This window comes from Anguilla anguilla, chromosome 8 (genome assembly GCF_013347855.1).
Source record: "Anguilla anguilla isolate fAngAng1 chromosome 8, fAngAng1.pri, whole genome shotgun sequence".
Taxonomy (NCBI): domain Eukaryota; kingdom Metazoa; phylum Chordata; class Actinopteri; order Anguilliformes; family Anguillidae; genus Anguilla; species Anguilla anguilla.
This window is the reverse complement of record NC_049208.1, coordinates 35,545,215-35,563,640: the sequence shown is the minus strand read 5'-3', so window position 1 is coordinate 35,563,640 and position 18,426 is coordinate 35,545,215. Positions and strand designations below refer to the sequence as shown.

Here is an 18,426-nt window from a genome sequence, read left to right as displayed (position 1 = left end):
GGCCTTTGTGGAGAGTATGGAAACCTGTGTGGTGCCATTGCCCCATTAAATAACCATTAAAAAATGAATAGTGAATAGTGCTCTGGTGTAGTGTGTCTTAAGGGCCGTGTATTTTCAGGGGATGTGCTATGTGGCTGTTTATAAATAAACGTTGGCTGTTTCGTGATGAGTTTCAGAGCTCAGCAAGTAACAACAAACATGTTTTTTTAAATATTTGCATGGGCAGACATGCTCAGGTCTGTAGCATTCCCAATAAACTGTGGTATTTCCAAGACAGTCAAAATCTCCTGGGTGTCCTCGCTCCATACAAACCCGGAATGTTCAGTTTAAAAAATGGAAATGCCAGTATAAAAGTCGCTTAACAGAGTGTTAAGCCACCTTGTGAGGCCAGTACATCCTACGTACCCCTTGACATAGTCTACACGTGTATGTAATTCTGTCGGGGGACTATGACGCCATTTTTCCATGAGAATTCCAGTGAATTAATTTTTAGTTGATGGAAGTGTCAGTGTCACCCTCCCTAAACCATTACTTGTGGGTCCAACTCCTTGTGCTGTGTGGACAGCGAATTATCATCCTGAAAGACTGCCCGCTGCAGGAGAGGAATACTTCTAACATGGTGAGGATATCCTCTCAGTACTTTTTTTGTGCCGTACTATCGTACTTTTCATTTAAGATGCAATTGATGCAGTACATCTTGCAATCTTAAAGTACTGATAAAGTGTGGAATCAGGGTTAATTGCCAGTGTGAGTCACCAAGGCGTTATCCATTTCTATTATCTTGGAGCATTCAAAATGAGCTAAGGACAAAGTAGCGGTCATGTAAAGGAAAAACATACAGACAGCCCACTTATGATAAAGCCATTCATCTGACGCTGATTACTGTTGCTGCAGCTGTCAGTGTCGGAAACTTAACCTTGGCCTGCCCTTGGCAGTGGTGGCACGAATGATGAAATGCGCTACACATGAAATTAATTTCAATGAGAGGAAATGCCATATGGGAAGAAAACGGGAAACAGACATCCTCTTCAGAGCAGTGTGCTGATATAACCTAAAATTGTAATATCATACTCAAATGATTATGCACCTGTACAGTTTTATTTTTCTTTTAAATAGAATGTCAAAAGTAAAATGTCATTGGATCTGTTGAGGGTTGTACGGAATAGCAAACCTATAGCGCTGTAGACGTCAGCAGAATCAGCAGCCAGCTGCAATATTGTACATTTTACAGATGCAATAGAGTAAAGGTCAGGTGGTCTGATTGGTGATTTTGAGATTTAATGAAAATAACACTTCTGTGTCTGGAATCAGCAGAGCTCCTGGCAGAGCAGGTTTCTGTTTCGACACAAGATAGACCCCACCGCTCCTTCGGAACAAACATTGTCAGATAAAAGCACAGTTAAGGAAAGCTTACACCACCGTGGCAGATGGTGCCGGAAGCTGGCGATGTAATTATGCCGGTTGTTGTAGACATCTGAGTGCCAGACACTCTGCTATTAGAGATCCGGGGAGATTTCGATTTCACAGGACAAAAAAAAAAACAAAAAAAACTAGAGTACACAAAAGCAGGCTGCAGGGAGACCTGTGCTCGCTGATTGTCTGATTGCAGCACAAAGCTCCCCTGCTTTCTCAGAGTCCTTGCGATGGATACCGCGCTGTGCTTTTATGCTTCCCTCTTCGACGCCCGCGTTCCCTTCCGTCTCGTCTGACGAGCGGCTTTGGTTTTAGGGGTGAATCTCGAGTCTCGTGTCTATGTCGCTTGCAGAGAATCTTTGCTCTTGTTCATTTGACTCCGTCATAAATGTAGACTAATTGTAGGTCTAATTTGGCATTTTTGAGCCCCAAACCAAGGCGGGGCACTCTCAGCCCTGGTGGGGGGGGGGGGGGGGCAACATGTCTGCTTGTTGTTTGTTCCACTGAACTGATTGGTTTGACAGGAAGTCCCCTCACCCGGTGAGCCATTTAATCCTGGTCTCCATTTAATCAGTGGCTACATTAAAGGTTACTCTATGTTGTTTATAACTCCAGATTTAATGTGGAATTGAGGTTTTCAATAAATAATTTACCTTTTCACGAATGCTGTATAAAAGCATATGTTGTAAGAAAGCATTTCAGCTGGATTGTTTGTGACGAAAGGCAGATAACCATCAGCAGACGAGAGAACTTCTGTCCAGATTCTTCCATGTGGAACTCAGTTTGATGAACCTCCATTGATTGTTCCACTGTATGATGTGGCTTTTGCACCTATTCTTAGCTGCAGAGTACAAAAGAAAATGAAATCTCAGTTGACTAAGTCATTTGGTTCATGTTCGCTTTCAAATCTGCACCACAAATGAAGCACTTTTCTTTAAAAAATAAATTACAGGAAGCACCTAGGCTGGCCACGGGTAGATAGATCAAGCATTCAACATCTCGTTTCATGTTTTCAGTTATAATGAGAAAACCAGTGCAGAATAGAATCCTGGCTCATGTGAGTCATTTCACCATTTTAGCTTTTGTCTGACAAGTATAACAAGGTTCTGTTAAACCACCCCCACACAGATTGCACTTGTAATAAAATGTTCCTCCTGCAGGCTCACTGATTTATGTGCTAGACCACACACTGTGAGTCAACAGCCATTGCTGTTTCCTTTTTATTGAATGTCTCAGGTTGAAACTGGCATTTTTTCATTCAGATATTTTTTTTTTCATTCTACGGTCCCTAGATTAAATGATTTGCCTTTTCCGCACTGACATTCTTAAAGCCTCAGCACAGTGGCATTCCTACTTTTCTGCTGTGTGATAATTCAGTTCACAATATGCTTGCTTCATAAGTTTCTATGAAGAATGATACTGCCAAGCACTGTTCACATCGTGTCACATCATAAAATCTGATAAAAATTGTTTGTCCTTCGCACTTTGTCATATTTATCATAGCGGGTGTGACTCTAATGACTAAAATCATTGAGCATTCATATATTTTAATAAATAACTATTACTTCTGGTTTGCGTCTCAAGCCAGGATTAGATTATCTCATAGTGTTCAGCACATATTTCTAATATACATTATTGATGTACTGTACATTGCCATGCTAGCCATATATATTTTACTAATTTTCCACTATGATTGCAGTGCTTCTCTAAAAACACCTAATGAACTGTCAACAATAAACAATTCTACTTAGAAATAATTGGAATTAGTAGTAGCAGTGGACGCAGTAGTATTATAAGTATTTTGACTTTATAGCACTTGTCCACAAACTGTGTGGAAAGAACGGTCATTCCAACAGGAGTGGGGTCAAGCTGCCCTCGCCAGATGCAAAGGCACAAAATATTATGGCAGCATTACCACAAGTGTACCCAACTACAAACAAAACTGGCTCCTGTGCCTCTGCCAGTCATTCATATTCCCATTTAACCCTTTGAAGTGTTGATTTTGTGGAATGTTTTCTTTTTTTTTCAAAATTCTAAATCAGTGTTCTAGAACTCCATTGCTCGGTTACCAGTAGTGATTGTTACATCAGCATTAGAATGTTCAGTTAAGAACATTCTAGTCTCGTATTTGTGATCTTACATCTGAAAGGGTTAAAAGTGTTCTGTCACAAAGTCACTCATTGATGAACATGCACGATTTTCTGTCGTCGTGATGGGGCGGGGGGGTTAACCTAATGCATAAATTCAGCTTCTCTGTTTAACTCCCTCGTGTGCTAAAATTTCTCTTTATCTTGAACGAAGCGTGGATTCCTTGTCTTGACAAGAGGCGAAAGGGAGAACAAAAACATGGAATGTGATGTTACTGTAAAATGCAGAGCTAGAGTTTTACAGCTGACTGCTGCAGTTCTCTCTTTACCATGTAGGGATCCTGAATATCACCTCTTTCCTGGTATCCAGTTTCTCAAGATCATCATGCAAAACAGACCTGGACAGGTCCAACTCAAACTCCAATGTCAATAAAGCTTATGTTACAGTGCAGTGCGGTGGTTTCTTAACCACAGTGTAACTTTCAGAGGAGGCATAGACTAGAGCCCTGCTTTTCACGCACGGTTGGTTTTTTTCCTATGCTGATTAAGGCTTTTATCAGCGTTATAGCTGTTTGCCTTCAGTGGTATAACAGGCACTTCCCGTTGGCTCTTTCTGTTGTCACTCCGATATGACTTTATGGCACGCGAGACCGATTGCTCCATCCGCTCTATATTTCACAGGGCAGAGATCGTTTTGCAAAAACATATAATCATAAAAAGGAGTCAATTGTGCCAAGACGCTTAACTGCATATCATGTAGCTGTTGTTTTGGGTATCCACAGAGCCAGAGAGGACACCGGGTCGGGCCAGCGGGGGACAAACCTGATTGTCAATTTGACGCTTCAAAGCTGTTGTGGAACAGATTGCATTTTTGATGGCGGGCGGTTCTGCGTTCTCCAGACATTCCGGTGGAGACCGGCCCGCGCCGGACGGGAAGCCGGGGGTTGCGTCGGGGACGCCTCGCCGTGGCCTCTCCGGGAGCCGCGGGAACTCCGCGCCTCCTCCACCTCCTCGTTCCGAGGCCCAGTGGAGGGATCCTCTATGCATGCGTCCCTGCGTTTCAAAAAGTGCCTGCTTAGTCGGAAAAAAAAAGAACCTGAGTTCAGTCACAGGAGTCATCGCTGTGCGAAGGGGCCGCCGTGGGAGGAAGGCACGAGGCCATCAGCCAGTCCAGAGCCAGAAGTAGAGCACCTGGCTTGCCCCAACAGCTTGGCAAAGCATTGTCACGCACAGCTTCCAAGAGCTGAGTCACAGCTAGATTATGTGTTTGCGGACAAAGAAACACTGATCAAACAGTACCAGGCCTCTTATGGTAACTTGAGTTCTGAAGCTTCAGTTCAGACCGGGACAACCCCTGAGCAGTGGACCTTGGTCCTTAATGCAGCAGACTAAATACCTTTCAGAATAGGTCTGTGATTGGCCGCATATCATATTAATCATTCTCTTTACACTGTACCATTTGACCTCCTTATCAACATGTTCACATTAGCACGTAAACGTTTTTTTAATAACCATGCAAGAAATTTCATATTTTTTCAACAAAGAAAAGAAAAAAATCAATTTTAGAATACTCTGGGATACGCCAACAGGCTGGCCTGAAAATCCTAACCTGTCAAACTAGCATGGTGGTCTTTTGTATTGACTTCTTTTATCAAGAGTATTGCGGGAGCCAGTGCATGCCATAATGCCTTTTCTTACAAACCGCATGTCAAAAAGCAGCAGGAGTCTGTCTCTCCCCTTTCCTGGCCACAACCGTTCCCAGTTACTTTCCAACTGAGGAAAATATTTATTCATGAAATTGGAGAGAATGTCTTTCCATATATGACTCTGTTCTATCTGCTTAATTTTAGGCTTTGGTGCCAGGTGAAAGAAGCGCTTATTGAAATGCGTTGCTGCTACTTACTGATCTGAGCCAGCGGACACATTCTTATCCCCTAGCAAACTGAGGCCTTGCCCGTCCTTACCTCTGCCATTATTGCCTATTACATTGAACTTGTGAATTCTTATCGGTGTGGTTTGACTTTAGCTTCTATTAGTCCCCAGTTTACAGTCATTGAATATCAAACGCGATTGCTCGTTCCCATTTTTTGTAATCATCCCTCTTGGAACTGAATACAAACAATTCTTCCTTCATGCAAACAGACTATCCAGCCCCTAACTGTCAAATTTGAGCACGTTAATCCATCACACTTCGAGTGGTGTCCCTGATTTAGGTGTGATATGTCTCTCGTCCGCGGAGCAATGACAGAGCACCATTATGAAAACAACCTAGGGTTGTGGACGTGACCAATCATGCTTGGAAATATTGCCATTCAGTTATTTGTGCTCATTTTTATTAATTCCACCCGCCCACGCAGCAACATAACACCCATGGCCTGCATTCATTTTCCACAGAGATGGCAAAAATACAAATAAACATCTGAGCATAGGACATTATTTACATTCTCCATTACAAATACATTGAAAATGAAGATTCCTCAATGCAGAAATGGAGAGTCTATGGAGGTTTCCCCCTTTGCTGTGTATTTTTTTCAAAGATTTCTTTTTTTCAGTAGCTATTCAGGGGTGTGGTAGCTCCTATACTTGGGAGATGGTCAACACCTGCAGTTTTTACAGCTTGGTAATTTTCCATTTCTACTGACCCTAGGGATAGACCTTATTTCGACTTCCTGTTTAAAAATGTTTTCAGCCCTGGATTGTAATTAAGGTGTAATTTAAACCTTGAGACACCTGCAGCCCTTGGGTCCTGGAATCACCACTGCTCTTAAAGGTCAATTACTTTATATGCGCTTCTATTGTAAAACAAAATAACTCATTTGTCACAAATGTCACTGTCAGTGATTGAGAGTCCCCCCCCCCAGACTTTAATGACATGTGTGTTGCTGAACAAGCATTCCAAAAGGGTTGCCACATATTCATCTGATCACCAATGGAAATCAGGCGTGAGTAATGGTGTATTGCTGTTAACCTAGGTTTGGCTGTATCACAAGGAATGCATACCATACCAGGTATGTCAAAATCCTTAAGTATGCCTTTATCCCTTAATGTGATCAGTAAGAAGACATGCCATTCACCTTCCTCACACGACACTTGCTAGCAAATCTGCAATTTTGGATGTAAATAATTTGCTTTCTTTTGTGAGATTATAAAGTAAAACTCTTAGTTTTGTAATGTAGAGAGTCAACAAAATTCTCTGGCTGGGTGGATAATCCCTGCATTTAATTATCCTTTTTCTAAAATGCTTAAGCATTTGCTTTTGATAGCTGAAAAAGAATTGACTCACTCCGGATCAGCAGGGGATTGAAAGACTGCGCTGAAGTATGGATATGGCAACAAGAGAACAGCCTCACATTTTCTTCATCTCTGGGGACTTCATTAACATAAAACTAGCCAATCGGAGTCTGGCTCAGGAACCTCCTTTGTTTGACGGTCCGCTTGATTAAAGAAGAAAAGTTCACCACAGACCTGAGAGAAAAAAGCGTGTGCGTGTGAGAGTACGTGGGAGAGTTCAGCGTAAGAGGAATTTCTCGCCCTGTGGTTACGCCTGTCGTCATCCCCCCCTTGCTTCTCGCTAAACAGATGACTGACGGTCCATCCTCATGACGATGCCACATTCTCTCTCGGCTCAGGCATGGTGTATTACCTGCTCCCGATCAGGGTCAGCGGGATGTCACCGCACAAGCAAAGCCGCTCTGATGGCACGCACGAGCAGCGGCACTGATGCGCTGTGCAGCGGTTTCCAGCAAACACTCTCTGGAATTCACTGGTTTACAATAAGAAAAAAAACTACTTACAATAAGACACAAGCACTTTCCATTACTTCAGTGAAAAACATTTTTAGAACAAATGTCCAGGACATATCTTCTGAATATAAGCAATTCCAATAAAAAGGCAGAAGTGTTGATAATATGTACACACACACACACACTAACACACACACACACATATATATATATCTTTTTTTCTGCTATAGTCCACATAATACACTGACCTGAGCTCTCTATTGAAAATGACCACAAAATCTATTTGTTCTCCAGGTAAAACACGGTTTCAGAGACTGTCTATTCAATCTATATACATACTTTATCCTAAACCTGACTGTTGAATATGCATACAGTAGCATCATGAATGTAAGCCATCTTACAGAATAATGGTGTTGAGTAAGAAAGAGAGTGACCATACACTAACTTGATGACTATTCTTCCTCTTACTAATTACTAAGGGATATCACTAAAAACCGCAAGCGATGAGAAAGATGTGGTTTAGTGTAAGCCTCAATTCAATCTCATTTCTCATTGTGATTTGTCCTTAACTTCGAATAATTAAAATAGGCAAGCTAATAACTGTCCATTGTTCTTTTGCTGTTGTCAAACTTAATCAAAAACGCACTGTGCAGCTATAATAATGCTAATTGACTGAAAAATTATTTAAATTCAATGACAAGGCACTTTATATACTGTATATGATCCACTTTCCAGAATCTCTGGAAAGTGCCAGACTCTTATGATCTGCAGTTTTTTCCAGAGCTATTCCTACTCCTACGTTATTCCTATGCAGCACTCAGAGGAATGTGAACCAATGTAATTGTGTTAAACTAGTTTAGTCATTCTTTATCAAACAGCCTCATGGGAGTTATTAATTTATTTATTCAACTGAACTGTGTGTTGAAAACATATAATTGCAATTGACTTAGATCTACATCTGCTGTCATGCCATCTACAGTACAGTATTTCGAACACCTATTACAATTACCTGCCCATACATCCATTATCTATACCCACTTATCCTGGACAGGGTCCTGGGGGGTACTGGAGTACTATCCCAGTGTGCATTAGGCGAGAGGCAGGAATACACCCTGAGCAGGTCACCAATCTATCACAGGGCACACACACCATTCACTCACACTCTCAAACCTATGGGCAATGTAGAGTCTCAAATTAGCCTTCCTGCATGCCTTCGGACTGTGGTAGGAAACCAGAGTACCCGGAGGAAACCCACGTGGACACTGGAAGAAAATGCAAGTTTATGCACACACAAGAAAGGCCCAGTCCGGGATTCAAACTTGCTGTCAGGCGACAGTGCTACCCACTGCACCACCGTGCTGCCCCCTGCCCTTACAGTTCCGTATTAATAGTTCTGGTGTGCCTGTGTACTGTCATGGTCGACTATGCTTTATAACATGGGAGCCACTAAATAGAAACGCTGTGACACAGGCCCTACGGTAAAGGTTAAGAATAATTCACCCTTCGGTTCATATTCAAAGCAGATTGAACAGGTTGCTGTTAAAGAGTAATTGAGGTCTGGTTTTTGCTCTCCGACACTAGTCCTAAAGAAGCTGAATGAGGTTCTTAACGAGCCAAGCTTCTTCTTTGCGGTGCAGTGATAAAAACGTATGCAAATATTCTTCCTGATATCTATGAACAAACACAATGGGAAGTCAGTAGTTCGAATTGAAAAAAACGGAGTATCTCAAAGGAAAACCTGTTCCATCCCTATTGTTTCGATTGGTAAGGAGCGCATACTGTTTTGAGTCAACCGATAGGATCAGAGCGACTTCTAAAAATAACATGTAATTTCTCTGATCTTTGTGCATCATTGTTCAGACCGAGTGCTATCGATTTTATGTGCAGCTGCTCGTTTTGTGTGTACTGGAGTCAATGAAGCTATTACAATCAATGGAAAAAACAATAGTGACTCTCCTTAGTGGTACAAATACTGACCAATATTTCCATTCCACTCAATTAACCTAACCATGTAATCGATATGCATACCAAAATGTGAATGACACGCCAATATTCCTGTGAAAAGATTAATACAACGCAAAGCGTTATAGCCTACTGCTGCAATATACAAAATTAGTCTACGCAGAATGGCTAACTGAATGTACAGTGGATTTCACAATAAAATATTTTAAAATCCCCTACATTTTCTTTCAAGTGTGTTTTGACATTACGACTTAAGATGAAGGGAGTTCTTTTGTTTGTTTGTTTATTTATTTATTGTTTGTTTGTTTTTTTTTTTGTATCTAAACCTACAATTAATTTAATCACCGCGCCTAGCTTTGCCCATTGATTGCAGAACATTGCCCAAGCAATTGGGATCGTTACTTCACGCTACTAAATATTAATAGAAATTTGTTGATATAGTTATTTGAAAAGACGCGTTTAAATATAACAGTTTGGCAAGAGTCAAACAATGGAGTGTGCAATAATGGAATGTTTGGTTGGGTCGTACGTCCTCGTATAGGCCAACAGAAACATCAACTGTCAGCGACCCACAATTTACCATACTAATGTGATCTTCTTTTGAAGGCGCATAGTACACGTCACGTTACGATTATCCAGAGTCAGGCTGTCCCATCTCCCTGTTAAGTGAATGCGACTTCGGGAGGTGTGTGCTGATTGCATAACTGATGGGGCTGGCTTCGTGTAGTGTGTCATAGCAGCAGAGGCTGTACCGGGCGGAGTTCCAGCAGCGCTGTTCTTCAAGTAGGCTTTGGAAACAGCATAATAATTTTACTAGACAGCTACTCACTTGAGGTCACCCTCGGACTCCGGGACATTCACATGTAGTAGCCTATACGCGGCGAGACGACTTCGCTTACAGTAGGAGCTTCGCAAGTCTGCAATCGACTTTAGTGCAAAACCTGCGACGATGTGTGAACGATAAACTTGGACAAAGAAGAAATATAGTCTACTACATTTCGGAATTGTGCACTGAATGCTGTGAAGCCTTGGTGCAGATATATATGTGTGTTTATATGTATTAACATATGCGCATTTATAGTATATACTTGAAAGATTGTATTGATTTCTGCAGACAAATAACCGGATTTTGTCCATGACTGGATTTGCCAATTCTTCACCACCTACAATTGTTTGCTCCCGTTCTTTTCCCTAAGGAATATATCATTATTTATTACATCCTTGGTACAGTATTTTGCTCATAATCTGGCCCGTATGAGTATGAACGTGCAATGGACCGCTCCTATTCCATGCATTCGTACTGGGAGATGCAGATACAAGAGGCTTGACTCCGAAGAGCCGGTGTCCAAATGCGCAAGGCTGAGCGAGCCTTCGAGTGATGCGGGTTTCAGTACTTCCCCGGGATCTCCCGTGTGCCCGGCTCCTTTCAGCGGCACTCCAACGCATCAAGGTCCGTCCCGGATCTGCCAATACCTGCTGCTGCCTGTCGCTGAGAGGGGCGGAGTGCACAGCGCGCTGAACATCCACACCGGAGAGGAGTATGTATGTAAGGTAAGGAACGGTCCTTTCAACATGACGTTCTGCTTTTACAAAACAGATATAAAGAAATATACTGGGTGTAAAATCACGACTAAATGTTGAAATAGGCGAATCACCTTTATGCGATACAAGGACGTAAATGGAACCGTAGAGTACACGCGTATTGACGCCGTGTACACTTTGAATGCTTTTAAATATATTGCTTTAATTAAGCATGCTAAGAGAATGTAATTCTTGCAAACTGACCGCGGTAGAGGGCGCGCAAATTTGGATATAGTGTAATGGCCTGCGGTGGTATTTCCGGTGTTACTTAAATGAGCACTGTTTGACTACTGGTTTTACATAAGGTTCATCTTAGCATGCGTTTTTTATTTTGTCTGTACATTCGAATGAATGCACCGCTTCAAAGTCATGCCCCATCCTATCGTGAATCTACACCCCTATCTGGATGGACTTGCGCAATTTGAATACGGGTCAGGGCGAGTGCCACTGGAACGCAAATACGATATGGAAATTCAAGCCAGACAGCCAGCATAAAGGGAATTTAATTTTCTCCTATTGCCTTTCGGGCGTCTGTGTATTTCCTGCTAAAAGATAATATAAATTGATGGCTTTTTCTGGCGTGCTATTTATGGTACTCGCCTCGCAACATTCTCAATTATAACACGTTATTGTTATAGTTTTTCAAACCAACGGTGCACAGTAGTATGAAATATTTTACAGGTACGGTTCATCTTGTTTAAAAATAGTGTTTTGTTGATTCGCTCCTAGCTCGTCAGTTTTGCCATTGGTTGTTTGTGTGTTTTTTTTTATTTTTTATTATTAAATGGTTTCTGAACTGGTTTCAGTTTCCCTTTGTAAAATGCATTACAATAGATGGCTGATCACCAGTTTTGATTGTTGTTTTATGCGTGTAGTGTGTTCTGGCTCATTCATAAATAATCCCTTTATCTTGCTGCTCTAAACAAACCCGTGTGACTGCATATCAGCTGATTCAGTTCTGGCATCGATTGTTCAGGTGTTCACAATGGCCACTTACCAGGAGAAGATCCGAGCACACGGCGTTCTGCCGGCGCACGGCAACGTCTCCCAGATCAGGGACATCGTCCTGGGCGACCAGAAGGCGTACGTGTTCCTGGAGAAGGACTACGGCGACATGCACTCGTTTGTCAAGAGCCGCAAGAGGCTGGGGGAAGAGCAAGCGTCCCGGCTCTTCCGCCAGGTGGTGCGGGCCGTCGCCCACTGCCACCGCGCGGGCGTGGTCCTGGGGGACCTCAAGCTCAGGAAGTTTGTCTTCAGCGACGAGAAGAGGTACGCAGAGTCCCGCGGCCTCTGACACGAATGAACTGAGGGTTATGGTGCTGAATGTGCATGGGACAACAGGGTGCAATGCTTGCTTTGGATGCTTGGCTGGCAGCCGGTCATGTGACACAGCGGTTAGGGCGCTATATTTGCTTGCCGCTCTGCAGTAAAAGACACTCCCAGGCCAATGATGTTAGGGTAGGTTGACCCGAGATTGAGGACTCAAGTGGTTTCACGCATTCCTGGTTAGATGTTGCTGTCATGCTCCCCAGTGCATAGATAACTGGTTAGCTTCAGTGAAATCCTGGCTGAATAAATGGGATTTAGCACAGGTGGTGTTTAACGTCTGAAAGTGGTAGTTTCTCTGTGGGAATGCGAGGGAACCTCCTTGTCATAAGGACGGTCGAATAATACTGTATGATCTACAGTACTATCAACGTATCAGTACACACTTGTGCGTGATATTTAAAAGGAGCATGACTTCTAAAGTGTGCATAATAATAATAATAATTATTATTATAATAATAATTCCAGTGCAGAACAGAGCTGATTGCATTTGATGGTAACTGTAACTCTTGTCATATCCACGTACACCATGCACAATGCACGCAATGATCGTTAAAGGAGTTCAGAATGCTTACTAGTATATATCTCACGTATTCATTAATTTCACAGCCTTTGGATCGAAACTGAATGGATTTAGAGCCTGACCTTCAGGAAAGGGGCAGTACAGGGTGTGCTTGGAGCAGATGGAGTCGGAGGACAGCAGCAGTGCGAGGAGTGAGAGTTGCCTTTTGTCTGACAATAATACAGCCGCCGCCGCCGCAGCAGCAGCATGACTCATTCTTCCGCAGGGTAACGCTCCCAGTCCGAGATCACAAGCCACAGACTTTGTATCTCTCGCCTGCAGAATGCCACGAGTTGCATTAGGCACTTAGGCTGCAGAGACGTCGACCCTGAAGCCATCCATTGCCAGGCTGACCCAGAAAACAGATTACGTCCTCCTGCTGCAGCTCTCTTCTTTCAAACCCGGGCACTTTGATACATGACCAAATGCATTTAGAGAATGATAAATCTTTATGTTGTGCTCACGTGGGATTGTATTCAAATGGAGTCAGCTTCACAAATGAGAATAGATTGTGTCTCAGAACATTATTTTATGAATCAGGCATATATCAGTAAAGCACAGTAATCTGTTTTACAAGATATTTTTTTTATTTTCCACCTTGCCATCTCAGAGCTAAAACATAGTTTGGCCTTTTTGAAACAAGCTTAGATATTGTTTCCCACTGCTGATTTTGGTGTATGGTAAAAAATAATTTAACCATTACCAGATTTTTTGTATTATTTATTAGAAGTCTAAAGCATGTACCATTTTACAGCATAATCAGATTTTGCTGGGTGTGCAGGGTGTGACCGTGTGACGAGCCTTGAACTTTAAGGTACCCCTGCAGCTCTGACAGAGTCCAATAACAGGCTCCGGCAGTTTGCTGAAACCCTATATTGCAGACTGACAGCGCGGATATCAGAATGCGGGCTGCAGGGGCCGACAGTGTCGTGCGTCACTAATGTGGCGACGACCAATTACGCGCGAGCGTGCGCTGCGCGCGCTGCGTGCGCGGGGGGCTCAGGTGTAGAGCGGCGAGCCACCGGGAGCCGCTCCACAGAATGACTCATGCTTTCCACCCGTATCGCGGAGCGCTGGGATGTTTTGAAATCTGTGGCAGTTCATTCGGCCGCCGTATCAGATGATGGGGCAGCGCAGAGCCTTACATGGCAGTCTGCGAGTCGGCCCGGGATGTACAAGCGAGACTCTCTGTTCGCTGAACTCTTCTGGTGCGCTGCCGCTTTGGATATTTCTGGCGATTCTCCTAATTAGGAAGTCGGCTTATTGCAGGAAGTGTTGTCGTGTGACGGGCGGGCGCTTCGAATGCGTGCTCTTGCCTTTGTTGTGGAAACATTCACGAGCGTCTGATTCATCAGAGCCCTGATTGCATAACGCTCTGTTCTCTGGTATGTCCTCTGCATGTTCACAGTGAGTTTCAAACCCCGGCTGCTCTAGGCTGGGGCGGGACCCCGTCATAGCCTTTCATCTGTGGCTTTGCCAAGAAAGCATACTGTCAAGTGAATTCGACTTCATAAGGGACTGCCAGATGGTTACTGAAAATCTATCGGATGGAATGTGTTTGACTATACTCTGTATTTATCTTTTTTGCTCTGTACACATGTGCAGTAATATTAGCCTTACGAAAGTAGCTCCATGTTTTGTGGTTGGAGTTCACCTAATGTTTGTGGTGGAGTGACATGGATTAAGTATGTATCCTTTTACAGCCTTGACTAAAGTGGTTTATTCTTATTGGCTCGGCCGTCCAATACAGATTGAATCATATCTGCATTAGACTAACTGTGCAGTGTCACTGTTTGCGTATACCTCGCTCAGCAGTAAACACCATCCGCATTCAGCACATGCCATTTGCCGACTGTTGCAAAATTGATGATGATGCTATCATCTCGTAGCGACGGCTCTACAGGATTATGTATTGGACAGCCTATTACTCCTGAGTATGACTTACTGGTGCTGGTGCCAGTGATAATCATTAAAAGTGTTTATCTCTTTTCGTAGGACTCATTTAAAGCTGGAGGGCTTGGAGGACTCCCACGTGCTAGAAGGGAACGATGACTCCATGACAGACAAGCACGGCTGCCCGGCCTACGTCAGCCCTGAGATCCTCAACGGCTCCGGCTCCTACTCGGGGAAGCAGGCGGACGTGTGGAGCCTGGGCATCATGCTCTACGCCCTGCTGGTGGGCCGCTACCCGTTCCACGACTCGGACCCCGGCGCGCTCTTCTCCAAGATCCGCAAGGGCCAGTTCTGCCTCCCCGACGGCCTCTCCCCCGAGGCCAGGTGCCTGCTGCGCAGCGTTCTGAGGAAGGAGCCCGCGGAGAGGCTCACGGCTGAGGAGATCCTCATCCACCCCTGGTTCCACGCCTCACAGGAAGCAGGAAGCGCAGAACAGGAAGCGGGCTCTGCCGATCAGACTGTGCCCGCGTTCGGCCTCGAAGAGGACGAGTCTCCCTTCTGTTGACAGACTCGGCCTCGTGGACTGAGAAAAAAAACATTAAAGGCTTTTGAACCTCTTTGTTAGGCGCAACGTCTTGACTTGTGTTGTCGAAGTACTGTAATGTCTTGGTGTTTAGGTACTGTACTGTAAGGAACTTAATGCACAGCCGTGTTCTGAGAAGTACATTCACTTCATGTGTGTTGGCCTCGTTTGGTTCCGGTGTACAGACGGACTGCTCCCAGCATGTGTTGAGGGACCCCGTTGGGAGTGTTTCAACACACGCAAAAGGCAACACACACAGAGGCTGAGTCAGAGTGACGGCAAAGGCCAATCTGGATAATCAGAAGCGCGCCACACGAAGGACGGGGCGGAAAAACCAGCGCTGCCAGCCCTGCTTGCACGGGACCAGGAGCGGCGTGTGAGTCACCAGCTGCTCCGCTGCAGCCCTTCTGACGTCGAGACAAAAACAGAGCGAGAGAGCATACGCGTCACGCCCCGATAGACGTCCCGCAGCAGGGCCGAAAGAGGGGCGAAATGCTGTCAGATTCGCTCGGACGCGCGTCTGGAGGGGCCTATCACTGACTTGACCTGACTTTTGAAACATCAAGCTGTGTAGCTTTCAAACTATGGAAGCATAGGTCAGGTAGAGGACTAGGGGATTCAGAGAGGAAGAGGAGGTTGCCAGCATCAACACTGGTTGAGGCCGAAGCTTCTCTATAAAAACCTTTCACTACCTGCTTCCTGAATGTGTTCCTCATTCTGTGTGTACATTACAATGAGCAATATTGTGCCTTTATCACTGTTGTTCACAGACCTGGTCAGGTGATGTGTGACTCAATGCCCCATGAAGGCTGAAATAAGCTAAAGACTTACAGGCCAAAATGCAGGCTATTCTGTTGGGGAACTTTTTTTTTTTTTGTAGTTCATCAATGTTTCACTACGCACATACTATGCTGTGAAAGCCAACCATCCTGTGGTGCAAAGGACAACAATACAAAGTTCTTTTATTTCAGTCCAGCTTGTCCGGCGGCCAATATTCATATACTGTTTCCCTGGGCTTCGCTAATCAGTCGGTAAACATGGCTCTTGTCAGGTCATTGTTCACAGAATGAGGATTGCGGTTGACATGCGGCCTGTGCCACATTGCCAGCTGTGACTGGGGTGTATATGCTATTGTCAGCGCACCATTAGCTATTTAAAGAGTTGTATTTGTGATGTAGCCTCCGTGTGAGGAACACGTCATAATGCAAGCATAGTAAAGTAAAGTTAAACAAAGTGTGAGACGTACGTGTTTGTGGACAAATTGAATAAAGATATCTTTTTTGTATCATTTTTAGTCAGTAATTGCTAGCCCCCTTCCCTCACTTCTCTCTCTCTCTCTTTCTCCCTCTCTCTCTCTCACACCCACACACACACACACACACACAGAGTAAATAACATCAGTCGCCTTGAATGGAATGCGAAGCGGAAACAAACAATCATTTCCACCGCCGAGAAGCATTTAAAGCATTCGCTAAGGCCTGTTTGCTGCCTTTTTTAAAAATGCGCCGTGCGCCTTCACAGTTAACTTCGACTGCCTTGTGACGGGGTTCCTCACGTCAGTTTCTTTGGCGTGTCCGTATGTGCGTGGGTGACGGGGTGCGTCTGAATCCTCTCGTGCGCGCCTTTCGGGGTTAGGCCGATGTTGGGGCACGGTCGGACCGATTGGAGCCAGGTTTCCCCGCCCACCTGTTGTGATTCCGCACCTCTTGTGTAAGAGCCCCATCGCGGCGGGGGTTGGGTATCGGCAGCGGAGCCGGGGAGCCTGGGAGGCTGCCAAGCGCGCGTCGCACGTCACGGCTGCGATTGCCCAACACGTCGGAATTAGCCCTGGGTGGCGTCCGATAGCGAGCGCCGCGGACACGGGCGCAGCCGCGCCCCTCCCGCCGAAAAGATCCCGTCCACGCCGCGGTGTCGACCGGGGTCACCACAAGGACGCGGGGCGCGAGTTGAACAGTGGGAGTCCTGAGACGTGCGCTCTGCTGTGTTGGGGTGCAGCTCAACATTGCAGGTGGGGTTGATAACATCTGTCAGCTGCCCCCTCACCCACCCTCCCACCACTGAGTGTTTTCACTGAGTTGCACGTCATCCATTCAAACAGAGTGATGACATCGCTGCTGTGGAGGGGTCAGCAGTGTAGTTCCTCTGGGGTGCGATGGTGAAAATAAAACAGGATTTCAAGTGTAGCCTGTCCTCAGTGGCAAAACTGCTCACACAAATGCATCGAAAATTTTTTGCCTGTTTCATTTTTTTTTTCTCCAAATGTCTATTTAATCACAAACATCCCTTCTTTAATAATACTGCATTAAAATGGGTATTTCCAGTGCAGGGCATTATTGCATTACAAGTGTTAACGTTTTCGTTCGCACGTTCTCACCTGTCATTTCTGAAAGGAGGAAGAGGAAGCATTTCTGTTTGAACTGATAAACTTGGCCTTCTCACTGACATCTTATAAAGATTACATTTTTTATTACACTACAGGCATTTAGCAGACGCTCTTATCCAGAGCGACGTACAACAAGTGCATCAGTTCAAGGTGCAGAGGTGCAGAAAAACACACTAGAGTGAAGTAAAGATCGTAGTGCCAGAAGTGACCACATAGATCGGGACTCCAACCCTGTAGGGTAACCTGTTCAGAAAATAAACAAAACAATCCTGCCAAGTACAAAACTAGCACTGAAATCACATTTGCCTAATCAGAATCAAACAAAACAACACCTGCCAAATAAAGATAAACTCTTAACATCTTTAGATAAGTCTATATAGACCTAACCTAACTTTTTATAATTACTTTATAGTCTTATTTAAAGGAGTGTTTTTCATAGGATAAAGCTAAAAACCTACCTGGCTTCAATTTTGACTATATGCCAAACATAGTGACTGTCACCTGACTGTGATTCACCAAGTTTGGCTTATATCCAAGCTTGATCAAACTGAGCAGCAGAGAAAAGTGAAATACAGTTCTTGGAAGAGGGTGGTTGTTATTGAGTAACGGAGCTTTGTTGAATAATGTTTTCACAAGTCCAGTATGCTTGGAGTGTAAGTGCCAATATACATATGCAACTATTGCTTTTTAGGTTCCAGGAAAATTCTTTGATTAAAAAAAGAACTAACCATGTTTGAAAAGAAATCAGGATCAAGCAGGTTACATTTTAAGGTTGCACAGGTAGGATAATAGGTACCAGTCACAAGGTAACAAAATGAAATGCAGTGTCAACATTTAATGAGTCTCATTTATTCCCTGTGGTTCAGGTCTTTGTTCCCCAAGGATCTATATAA

At 44.2% G+C, this 18,426-nt stretch overlaps 1 protein-coding gene and 1 long non-coding RNA gene across 2 annotated transcripts; one reads left to right on the top strand and one right to left on the bottom strand.

Annotated features, from left to right (window-relative positions):
• Positions 1-1,888: 1,888 nt before the first annotated feature.
• Positions 1,889-4,512, bottom strand: LOC118232738. The gene is made up of 2 exons (XR_004766386.1): positions 4,323-4,512; positions 1,889-2,254 (listed from the first exon to the last, which is right to left on the bottom strand). It is a non-coding gene; the product is annotated as an uncharacterized LOC118232738 (long non-coding RNA).
• Positions 4,513-9,875: 5,363 nt separating this feature from the next.
• trib1 (tribbles pseudokinase 1) lies at positions 9,876-16,436 on the top strand. The gene is made up of 3 exons (XM_035428165.1): positions 9,876-10,756; positions 11,763-12,055; positions 14,670-16,436. The coding sequence occupies exons 1-3, from the start codon at positions 10,460-10,462 to the stop codon at positions 15,130-15,132; spliced, it is 1,053 nt and encodes a 350-aa protein (XP_035284056.1). The 5' UTR covers positions 9,876-10,459; the 3' UTR covers positions 15,133-16,436.
• Positions 16,437-18,426: the final 1,990 nt, after the last annotated feature.